Source organism: Hippocampus bargibanti, linkage group LG06, assembly GCF_051943395.1.
Source record: "Hippocampus bargibanti isolate YZ-2025 linkage group LG06, ASM5194339v1, whole genome shotgun sequence".
Classification (NCBI taxonomy): domain Eukaryota; kingdom Metazoa; phylum Chordata; class Actinopteri; order Syngnathiformes; family Syngnathidae; genus Hippocampus; species Hippocampus bargibanti.
In genome coordinates, this window is record NC_142739.1 from 14556159 (window position 1) to 14568689 (window position 12531).

The 12531-nt window shown below is 43.8% G+C and overlaps 1 protein-coding gene across 4 annotated transcripts in view; it reads left to right on the plus strand.

Annotated features, from left to right (window-relative positions):
- The window catches only part of cdkal1 (CDKAL1 threonylcarbamoyladenosine tRNA methylthiotransferase), a 304188-nt gene that overhangs the window by 48666 nt on the left and 242991 nt on the right, over positions 1-12531 (plus strand). For 2 of the 4 annotated variants that reach the window (XM_088999350.1, XM_088999351.1), the window contains one exon: positions 57-141. The exons of the other annotated variants lie outside the window; for them this stretch is intronic. In XM_088999350.1, coding sequence (XP_088855476.1) covers positions 57-141 — 85 coding nt within the window. The remainder of the gene's footprint in view (positions 1-56; positions 142-12531) is intronic. 4 annotated transcript variants of the gene reach the window in all.

The window sequence follows — 12531 nt, forward strand, 5'->3', positions numbered from 1 at the left end:
AAATATTTCATGATAAAAACCAAATGTGTGAACAATGAACTCTATTTTTTTCCCAGATGACCCGGCAGAAGCAGACTTATGGCTTCTCAACAGTTGCACTGTGAAAAATCCAGCAGAAGACCACTTCAGAAACTCAATCAAGTACTGAATTCCAAATTACATTTCCCACCAGCATTTCTACATTTAACTTTTTAATTACTGGTACTTGCAAATTTTGGTTTACAAACATCCCACCTGGCCATGACATTGCTCAGAACTGCTAAATGGCTATTTCAATGCACATTACACGCACATGAGCAGAGTATTACAGAAATGGATTTATATTAGCATAAACACAGTGAAATTAAGCGAGAACCTGTTTTGCATTTTGATTAATTTTCCTCCATCAGGGGCACACCCACACCCGGTGGATGCGCTTATTGTGCTAGTGAGAACAAACAATGATTCACTTGGGTTTGTTATGATTTTGGTGTTAAACTGTTTTTAGCTGTGCCAGAAAAGTTAACGTTGAACGTGAGCCAAGGTGTAATTAAGTGCCGTATACGGTGTAAAGTTTTCATGTGCTGGATATTTAGACTTTTCAAATAGTAAAATTCTGGTGGACGTTCCTTGGTAACAGACGAAAACATATTTAAAACAGAATGGAATGATTTGAACAACCTTTTCAACTTGGACACAGTTAAACCCATTTTAAAGACAAGTCAGTCTTATTATATTGAGATAGTATTCTCTCATTTTGAATGTATTTATTCTTTAATTATCCAAATCGTTTATGCTAACAGAGACCACCGACACGCTTGAACCTGCGGCAGTCGTTGTTGCGCAAGTGGCAGGGGACGCCCTGAACTGTTTGCTAGCCACTCAAAGGGCACAAAGACTAACCAACCATTTACAATCACATTAGAACCCCACCCAAATAACTTATCATTATGATCATTAAATGTGTCTGCAGTGTACTCGATTGAATATTGACCGAAAACGATTTTCACATCATTGTATTCTATTTAGTTTGACACAAGGTACCAACTTGATGGCAACTGGTGCTCATTGGACACAAACACTTTAGATTTTTCTTTGGTTGTTTTGTTTTATTGAAGATGTGTAAAATAATCAGCTTTGTCTGTTTGAACGTGCTCTGCGTTGAGTTTACAAAATCAGTATCATGGATTTAACTTTTTATCAATGTAAAGTTAAGCACAATTAAAAAAACAAAAAAGAAGCCTGTGCTTCTTCATTTCATTATTTGAATCTTGCAGGAGGTCCAGGATCAGGAAAATACAGTAAAGTCTCGTTATATCGATATCGTTTATATTGATAATACTGCTCATTACGAATATTTTCATTTCCAGTGCACATTTCTAGTCTTTTTATGTATAATTAGTTCCGTTTAGTACGATTTGTGGTTTTTACGATAATCCGGTTACTACGGTGCTCTTTTTCATCTCCCGCCGTTTATATTGATACACGCCATCGGTCGTGCCATTGGTCGACTTGGTCACGTGACTTGGTTGGCCATTTTCATTTTCAGACGCTAGCTCGTGTGTAGCAGACGAGATTGAAGTGTTTATGTTAAAATGTAAAAATGGGAAGCAGAAGAAGATTGATGACTTTTTTAAATTGCATACATAATACAGTAAGACTGTGTAAGCTCTCAGTCGTACAGGAGTGGTCCATCGATGAGAAGGTTTCTTCAGCCGTCATCTGTACAAAAGTGAAGGTTTCGGACGTTTCGCCTCCTATCCAAGAGGCTTCGTCAGCGAACTAAAGTCTGACTGGTCGTATCGGCCCCATTTATATATCCCTAAGGATATATAAGGGATATTAGAGATATATAAATGGGGCCGATACGACCAGTCAGACTTTAGTTCGCTGACGAAGCCTCTTGGATAGGAGGCGAAACGTCCGAAACCTTCACTTTTGTACAGATGACGGCTGAAGAAACCTTCTCATCGATAATACAGTAAGATGTAAGCGTTGCAGTTTCCCTGTTGTGTTATGTGCATGCCCACTGTATATGAATGCAATCGTTTTTTGCAACAACGTTTCTTGTTTTGTCTGCTGAAGTGTGATTATTTTGAAAATTACCAGACATTCCATACTGTGTATTAAAGGATAACCAATGTCACTTTTTATTCAAATGCAAAACACCAATAAAAATGACTTCACGCCAAGACGTCTTGCATTGCTTGTGAATCCAAACAATGGCTTCAGATTCGGATAATATGCTTTCTTGTTACACATCCAGTTATGAATATGATTCAAATAGTTCTGAAGAGGAAAGCATACATGTTTGCAATCGATTAAAGAATTATATGTGCCATTTTGAGGCAACATTGGGGGAACATCTCTCACACAAAAAAAGAGAAGAGGCACAAAATGGCGAGCTCATGGCCAGCTCCATTTCTTATATGGTGCTTGGATGCCCTCTCTTGGCGGCTTTTGTTAATGCAGTTCGGCGCAGGACGGATATATCGACAGTACGGTTATATCGACATTTTTTCTAACTCTCGAGAATATCGATATAACGAGACTTTACTGTACATATTTTCATGACTGGATGAAATAATATGAAAGGTGACACATGCCGTTGCACTGCATTGCTCTCAGTCACACTCTTGGATACCCCTGGTCCTGCAAACATTAGATCTTAAGTCATCCAAACTTCTCTACAGAATCAATCGTATTCATGTGTTTTTCCCTCCACGCACGCACACACACACACACACACACACACACACACACACACACACACACACACACACACACACACACACACACACACACACACACACACACACGCGCGCGCGCGCGCACACACACACATAGACGTGCAAAACTGCTGCTTTGGGGCTGGTTTTGGTACAACCCAGGGATTGACATATATAATTTATTGTGCAACGACTGCCGCAGGTTCAAGTGTGTCGGTGCTCTCTGTTAGCATAAATGATTTGGATAATTGAAGAATAAATACATTCAAAATGAGAGAATAAATGAGGCATTCATCCTGGCTGCTCAAGAGCATTGCCCTGAACACCAGAGCCATAGAGGCACGGATATACCCCACCAGGCAAGACCCAAGGTGTAGGTTGTGCAAAGAAGCACCTGAGACAATCCAACACATAACTGCAGGGTGTAAATTGCTGGCAGGGAAAGCCTACATGGAGCGCCATAACCAGGTGGCTGGCATAGTCTACCGAAACATGTGTGCGAAGTATGGACTGGAAACCCCAAGGTCAAAATGGGAAACGCCTCCCAAGGTAGTAGAGAATGACCGAGGAAAGATCCTGTGGGACTTCCAGATACAGACCGACAAGATGGTAATGGCCAAACAACCAGATATTGTTTGTGGTCATAGATAAAGGGCAAAGGAAAGCCGTTGTCGTGGATGTAGCGGTCCCGAGTGATGGAAACATCAGAAAGAAGGAACATGAGAAAATCGAGAAATACCAAGGGCTCAGAGAGGAGCTGGAGAGAGCCTGGAAGGTAAAGGTGACAGTCGTGCCTGTGGTGGTCGGAGCACTCGGGGCCGTGACCTCCAAACTCGACGAGTGGTTGCAACAGATCCCGGGAACAACATCGGATATCTCAGTCCAGAAAAGTGCAGTGCTGGGAACAGCACGGATACTGCGCAGAACCCTCAAGCTTCCTGGCCTCTGGTAGAGGACCCGAGCTAAAAAAAACAAATGGGGGCCAGCCACCACCCATGTGGGGTGAGACAAGGAATTTTATATATATTGAAAGCCATACCATAAGCAAAGCTATGAGGTTATCAAATCAAGGTAAAAACTAGTTGACCTTTAGTCATTACTGCTTTTTTCTCAACTGGCAGGTAAACGGGTCCAGGCAAGTGATTAGATGTGTGACTGATTAAAATGGCATAAGGCACACTTGCGCAATAATCATGCTGTGTAATGTGCAAAATGATGTTACCTATCTGTGAGATCGATGGATTGTCTAGACTTGTAAAAAAGCATTTGCTAATTAACATAGATGTACTGGTTAGTGAGCATTTTTGAGAGGAATATGCATTTTCTGAACTTCGTTAGTGTTCTATATTTTAGTTTCGCTCTCGAAAAAGGAGAAAAAAATAGTTATTTAAAGTTTCTGTTCAATATGTGGTAACATTGCAAATAATGTTGTAAATATACTTTTGTATTAAAATCATCATGCAGTGTGGGGAAAAATGTATGAAAACAAATACAACAATTTGAGATTCATTGATCATCAATGGAATCACTTCAAATTGTCGCTTCCTGAATTATATCCATAATTGAATTGTGAGGTGGTCATATATTCTCATGCATGGTTCAATATAGTTTTCAGGGATTTTAGTCAAGGGATTTAAGTCCTCTTTGTTGTGGTTCAGAGAGGCAGCATGAAAATACATTTTTATTCCTTCTGGAGAAATGGGACACAGCTTCTCTGCCAAGTATGGATGTGAATGTTTTGGAGCGCCAGTCTGTGAGAGAATGTGAGCAGATGGGCATATGACTTATGTACATTGTTCATCCATCAATCCACTGTATCTTCGCCCCTGTGATTTCTGTGGAAGCTGGCTCCGATCCCAGCTTCCAACAGGCACTGAACAGACACCTTGTTGATTACTTACTAATTGACAGCAAGGGAAATTTAAAATCTGCAAGGAGCTTAACTTGAATATATACAGCTCCAATTTCAATGAATTTAGGACATTGTGGAAAATGTCTGTCAGGTAGAATACAGTGATTTGCGGACTATTTTGCACTTTTTTTTCCAAGATGGCGGCGCGTGCACACGCAGCGGCTCCTCTCTCTCCCGGCAAATTGGTTTTTTCGTGTTTATTGTGTTTGTCTCACTCGTGTAAATGTTCATCTCCGTCTGCCTCGCTGCACCCGAGGCTTACCTACTCCCGTGAGGTTCTGATCGACATCGGCAGTTCATTTTTAAAACCAAAACCAGCTGAAGCAGAAGTGCTACGCAAGCATAGATTGCTCAGGGAGTCGGCTCGTCCATTGACCCCCACTCTTCCACCGACCCCCACTCCTGCACTCAACCCAGAGGTTGACTGGAGGTGCCACAAGCGCTGTATGAGGAAACAGAAGAGGGGAAAGCGTGGAGGTATCCGCACTAGGCTCGCGGCTTGCCCCCACCGGCCGACCATTCCTACCATCACGCTGGCTAACGTGCGCTCGCTGGACAATAAAATGGACTACATCAGACTTCTCCGCTCAACTTCCAAGACCGTGGGTGAGTGTTGTGTCCTTGTGTTTGTGGAAACATGGCTGACCGACAGCATACCGGACAATGCCATCCAGCTTGCCCAGCTAACTAGCTTCCGGGCAGACAGAGCGCTCGTCGAGGGGGGGAAGACTCGCGGCGGGGGACTCTGTGTTTACATCAGTGATGCCTGGTGCCGCAACGCTGTTGTGGTATGCAAACACTGTTCACCACTAATGGAGCTTATGGTCATAAAATGTTGGCCATTCTACCTGCCGAGGGAATTTAGTGCCATACTGCTGGTAGCAGTTTACATCCCCCCGAGCTCAATTAACAACAGGAGCGCGACATTGAATGAAATCTACCAGCACATCAGCGAGCAACAAACAGCCCACCCAGATGCTTTCCTTATCCAGGCTGGCGATTTCAACCATGCCAACCCGAAAAGCGTGTTTCCACAACTCCATGGACACATTAACTTTCCAACTAGAGGTTACAACATTCTGGACAATGTTTTCACCACACACAAAGGAGCCTAGAAAGCCTACCCCCACCCCCACCTAGGAGCTTCGGACCACTCCACTATTATGTTAATGCCCACATACAGGCCACTTGTAAAAGTCGTCAAACCAGTCAAGAAGCAGTGAAGGGTGTTGCCTGATGGGTCGTCAGAGGCACTCAAAGACTGCTTCTCCAACACCGACTGGAACATGTTCAGACAAGCGGCCACCTACAACACCACAGACCTCCAAGAGTACACAGACTCTGTTACCTCCTACATGAGGAAGTGCATGGATGACGTGACTGTCACCAGATCTGTCACCATCCGGGCCCACCAGAAGGCATGGCTGACGGGTGAAGTCCACAGGCTCCTTAGGGCTCGGAACGCTGCCTACAAAGCTGCCGATGAGCTGGGCCTGAGGACAGCCAGGGCCAACCTGTCACGTGGCATCAAGATGGCCAATAGACAGCACTCCAGGAGGATCGCCAACCACTTCAGGGACAGCAGAGAAACCAGGAACCTGTGGCGTGGGATACAGACGATCACAGACTACAAGCCCTCTCCACAGACCTGCGAAAACTCCACCACTCTGCTGAACCAGCTGAATGACTTCTTCGCCCGCTTCGAGGCAGACAACAGCACTCCAGCACAGAAGAGCCCACCACCTCTCGGCGAACAGGTGCTGACACTGTCCCAGGACAGCGTGAGGCGCGCCCTCAGAGGGACCAACGCACGAAAAGCCCCGGGTCACGACGGCATTCCTGGCCGTGTTCTGAGAGACTGCGCTGAGGAGCTCACAGATGTCTTCACGGACATCTTCAACACCTCTCTGAGCCAGGCTGTTGTGCCCACGTGCCTCAAAGCCACCACCATTATCCCGGTCCCTAAGAAGTCGTCCCCCACCTGCCACAACGACTACCGCCCAGTCGCACCCACTCCCATCCTCATGAAGTGCTTCGAGCGGCTAGTTATGAACCACATCAAGGCTGCCCTCCCCCCCCAACCATGACCCTTTCCAGTTTGCATATCGGCCCAACCGCTCGACCGATGATGCCATCTCCACTGCTCTCCACACAGCGCTCACCCACCTGGAGACCAGAGACTCCTACGTCAGAATGCTGTTCATCACTTCAGCTCAGCATTCAACACAATCATCCCCCTACAGCTCACCGACAAACTGAGCAAACTGGACTGCCTGGTGGCAGAAACTGCACCTCCCTGTGCAACTGGCTGCTGGACTTCCTGACGGGGAGACCACAGGCAGTCAGAGTTGGAGACAACACTTCCAGCACCATCACACTGAACACAGGAGCCCCCTAGGGGTGTGTGCTGAGCCCCCTCCTCTTCACTCTGCTCACGCACGACTGCTCACCATCATCACCCAGCTCCAACCTCTTCATAAAGTTTGCGGATGAGCCCTCAGAGGGACCAACGCACGAAAAGCCCCGGGTCCCGACGGCATTCCTGGCCGTGTTCTGAGAGACTGCGCTGAGGAGCTCACAGATGTCTTCACGGACATCTTCAACACCTCTCTGAGCCAGGCTGTTGTGCCCACGTCCCTCAAAGCCACCACCATTATCCCGGTCCCTAAGAAGTCGTCCCCCACCTGCCACAACGACTACCGCCCAGTCGCACCCACTCCCATCCTCATGAAGTGCTTCGAGCGGCTAGTTATGAACCACATCAAGGCTGCCCCCCCCCCCCAACCGTGACCCTTTCCAGTTTGCATATCGGCCCAACCGCTCGACCGATGATGCCATCTCCACTGCTCTCCACACACAGGAGCCCCCTAGGGGTGTGTGCTGAGCCCCCTCCTCTTCACTCTGCTCACGCACGACTGCTCACCATCATCACCCAGCTCCAACCTCTTCATAAAGTTTGCGGATGACACAACTGTGGTGGGCCTCATCAACAATGACGAGGAGACAGCCTACAGGGACGAGGTCAGCCGCCTGGCCACGTCGTGCAAGGACAACAATCTCCGTCTGAATGTGGAGAAGACGAAGGAGATTGTTGTGGACTTCAGGAGAGTGCGCCCCCAGCATGCTCCACTAACCATCGACGGTGCTGCAGTGGAGAGAGTGAGCAGCACCAAGTTCCTGGGAGTGCACATATCCGAAGACCTGTCCTGGAGCCACAACATGGCATCACTGGCCAAGAGATCCCACCAGCGCCTGTACTTCCTCCGCAAGCTCAAAAGAGTTGGAGCCCCGACCCCCATCATGACCTCCTTCTACCACGGTACCATCGAGAGCATCCTGACCAGCTGTATCACCGTGTGGTACGGCGCCTGCACCGTGTCCTGCCGTAAGACTCTGCAGCGCATCGTGAGGACAGCTGAGAAGATCATTGGTGTCTCTCCCCCCCCTTCAGGACATTTACAACACCCGCCTCACCTGCAGAGCCATCAGGATCGCTGGCGATCCCACCCACCCCTCCCACAGCCTCTTCAGTCTGCTGCCATTGGGTAGGAGACTGCGTAGTCTCCGAGCCAAGACCAACAGGCTCAAGGACAGTTTCTGCCACCAGGCAGTCCGGAGACTCAACTCCCTCCCAGCCCTGCCCAGCCTGCCCCTTCCCACTGCCACACTCACCGAACTCTGAGTACACGCTACATGCTGCACTATCATCCTGAACTCTATTTTTTTTTACTTTCTCATTTTTATCTGCAAGACCTCACTTCAACCCTTGTTTGTTTTTGCATTACTACATTACGTCACTTTATATACGTCACTTCCTCACTTTACATATGTCACTACCTCACTTTACATACGTCACTACCTCACTTTCCAGAGAACACTACCTCACTTTACATTCAGCAATTACATGTATTGTCTGTTGTCAATTGTATGTCTTTTTAGCCATGTTATAAGTGCCTTGCATGCCGGGTCCGAGAGGACATTAATTTCATCTGTGCTGTATGTCATGCATATTAGCATATTTGTCAATAAAGCTGACTTTGACTTTGACTTTATATTCAACTGAAAACAAAGTATTCAAAGCATAATAGATGGGTATCATAATCATAATCAGAAAACCTTTATTCGTCCCACAATGGAGAAATTTGCACTCCACAGCAGCAATTTGAAAGGGGATGTGGTGGTGGGGGGGTGAAAGGATAGAAAACAAGATATTCTACGCATAGCAAAATAAAAATGTCAACTGTATACTGTAAATGTGAAAAAAAAACATTTCATAAAAACTCGTGTCCTCGCTGGACGAAATGGAAACAGACTAAGTGAATTGTTATTTGTGCAAAGTTCACCTGCCAGCATCTGTCATGGATGGAATGGTGATGTGTTAGTGTTGATGACATGGGTAATTTTGCACATCTTTGAAGGTGCATACAGGTTTTGAAACAAGGTAAAGTATGCTGGGATCCCTGCATTCTCTCCTTTCGGTTAGCAAATGTCAAGCCAAATTCCACACTTGTTATAACAGCATGGCTTTGGAGTAAGAGTTTGTGTGCGAGACTGTCTTGCCAGGTGTCCAGACCAGTGTCCCATTCAGAATGTACGGGGCGTCAATGGCGACTCCAGAGTGTCACACAACTGATGTTGTACATAAATATGGATTTAAAAGTGAAATTTATGGACAAAGCTTCAACAATTAGTGTCGTCAGTTTGCAAATTTCTTTGGGACTGTTGTTTAAAGGAAAGTCAGCTCATATGGTGGGAAACATGCCTTTTTTTTCAAATTTCTGGAACGTGTTTCATGCATCAAAAAATCAATTAGAACATTTAATATGTAATCGTTCTATTGCATTAAGTCGAATATGCTGGTGGCTGAAAAGGGTATGTAACTATTAAAAAATATTTATGTATTATTATTATTATTATTATTATTATTATTATTATTAGTGTTGTTAAAATCACCATTGGTTAAAATCAGAGCTAATGTGCTCTTCATTCTTTTCCTTAAGCAGGAGCTTCCCTTGTTTTAAAAGTTGGCCATGTAGCAATTCTCAAATGCTAACAAGTAAACGAATGTCAATACTGGGATTTACAGTAGGTATTCTGTTTTTAAAATGCTAAAGTGAATAGTTTTAGTGTCAGACACCTTTCAAATCATTGAATGTGATTGCATGACAGAAGGTGTTGCTCACCAGCATGTAATTAAACAGTTCTGTTTATGCCTGCATTTTTGTTGTAGATTATTATTTCTTTTTCGAGCTGGCTGTCTCCAGTAAGTTTTACGATAAGCAGAATGTTTGCTTGGTGTATCAGAATCAGAAAACCTTTATTCGGCCCACAATGGGGAAATTTGCAGTCCACAGCAGCAATTTGAAAGGGGATGGGGTAGGGGTGAAAGGATAGAAAAACGAGATTATTAGAACCAAATTCTGAGTTCTGTACATCCGTTTGTAAAATGCACAAATCCCCTTGTTTTATTGAAAATCATTTCATTATCATTTTAATATTCATAAAACAGCCATGAGAGAGCAAGGGTGCTGGTGAAAAAAAAAATAATTGAAAAGGGACACACAACACTCAAAAGGAAAACTTTTGGAATATGTCCAAATTGTATATGCTTTGCTTGTACGGTATTTTGTATTGAGCCAGATGTTTGCTTTGGTCCTGCAAATAATTACTACGGCCTCTGGAAACTCTCTTGGCTCTGTTGCCTTGGCAGACGAGAAACATTTAACCCTTTTTGCCAAGCATGATTGACATTATTCTACTTACACACATTTTGGCTCCATGTTCATTTCTGGGGCCACCTCCAAGAAGGAAGAAAACATTTTTGTGACAAGTTTTAACTCACATGGGAGCTGACTATTGTAAAAAAAAAAGTTAATATCGATGGTTTTAACATTTCAATATTTTTCGGGGTTTCACTCTTCATGAATTGAGATGTGCACCTATTTTTTGTGACACATGGGCTGAAGTTTAAATACATGATGCACAGGTAAATGTTTTACAGTCGCAGCGGTGACACTCCCCTCAAAGAGTCCTATATAGGAGACTTTGAGGGGAGTGTATATATAGGCAATATTGCCTATATTTTTTGGGGTCACTGTACTGTAAGACCAAAACAATAAAATATGTGGCCCTTTTCACCCCATTAAAACATACCTTTCATTTCTTATACTGTGGCTTTGGGAGACATGGAATGCATATACCAGTTATATGTAAGTAGGACACAAATTAAATTAACTTTATTCCACGACATAAAGTTACATAAAATACAATTTATACTATAGGTACATTTATTCAAAACGTGGCCCTCGGAAGAAAACGTTTGGACAACCTTTCAGTGTTGAGTGTCCTGCTGACATTTTAAGTGTGAAATTACACAAGCGGTTCATTGTTATGTCAGTAGTCTTTTTGTTGAGATTATACTACTCAAAGGAATACTGCCCGACCAACAAAAAGATGCTCTACTCATAAGCCTGTCCTTTTCAAGCAATGGCTCGACTGTTGACAAACAAGATTATGACAAGCATCACTGCAACAATGTTGTTAGATCAGCAAAAGGTTAACCACGAATAAGGACTGATGTGTGGTATTGCGTATGGTAGTGAAGTACTTCACAACTAAAGTAATGGGAAGTATTCGGCCATTGAGGCCTTTCATTCTGTCATGTATTGTAAACAGTCTCAAATCCGATGCGACCTTTATATTTTTGCCCGCAAACTTCCCCCTCTTGTTTTAATTCATTATTTTATTTTATTTTTAACTCAGGGCACTTTAAGTCTGTTCACCAACTCCTATAGACAATGATTTGTAATCACTGAGACAAGACAACGTAGGCTCACACATCCATGCGCACACACACACACACACACACACACACACACACACACACACACACACACACACACACACATACACGTGCAAAACTGGTGCTTTGGGGGTGGTTTTGGTACAACCCAGGGATTGGCGTCAAATCTGTCAGTACTGCAGGGCATTAGTTTACATTTCAGACTACACATTAACAAAAATCTGTGTTGAAATAATCTCTCTTTTTTGTACTTATGTTGTGTCATTATTTAACTCATTTTATGTCACAACTGGGGCCAACAACAACTTGCTAACCTCAGTTGCACTTACAACATCAATAAAACAAATACTGTGACTTGTGCTGAACCCTTTTGAGTTGTGAATCTAAAATTGTTGTTCTTTTAAGACATTAAAATGTCTTTGTTTGTGATGTGGCTTACTTGGTGCTTTGGCGGAGATGGTAAGGTGACTCACTGTGATTTGAGTGGACACAAAATAATTTCCTCTCTTTTGTTGGGACCAGAATCAGCAATGTCACATCACTGATTTTGCCATTGTGAAAACCTCAAGGCTTTGATCCTTGCCTTTTAGGAATGTGCACAAATGATGACTGAGTACTCTATACATTATAGTAAATACCATGTCCCACGTGAATCCACACTATGTTTTACTGTTCAAGTCTCCCTTATGAGGAGTGGTGATTTTCCTCATGAAACATTTCTAAATGTCTTCCAAGGATCAAGTGCATACAAGTTGTCCTTTATGAGGCAAAACAGAAAACCTAAACCAGAGTCATAGATCTTCAAGGTTGAACGAACCTTTGTCTACACCAGGGGTGTCAAACTCATTTTGCATCGCGGGCCACATACAGCCTAGGGAGATGTCAAGTGGGCCTGACCATTAAAATTATACCATACTCTGCTAAAAAATAGCAAAAATATCATGTCTTTCCTTTGTTTTGGTGTAAAGAAGCACAAGAACATTAGGAAAATATTGACATTTAATGGACTATCCTTTTACAAAACATTTCATGAAACACCTCATATTTCCTTGGACAAATGTGCAATTTACTTTTATCATTCACAAATATGCATTGCAACTGATCTCACT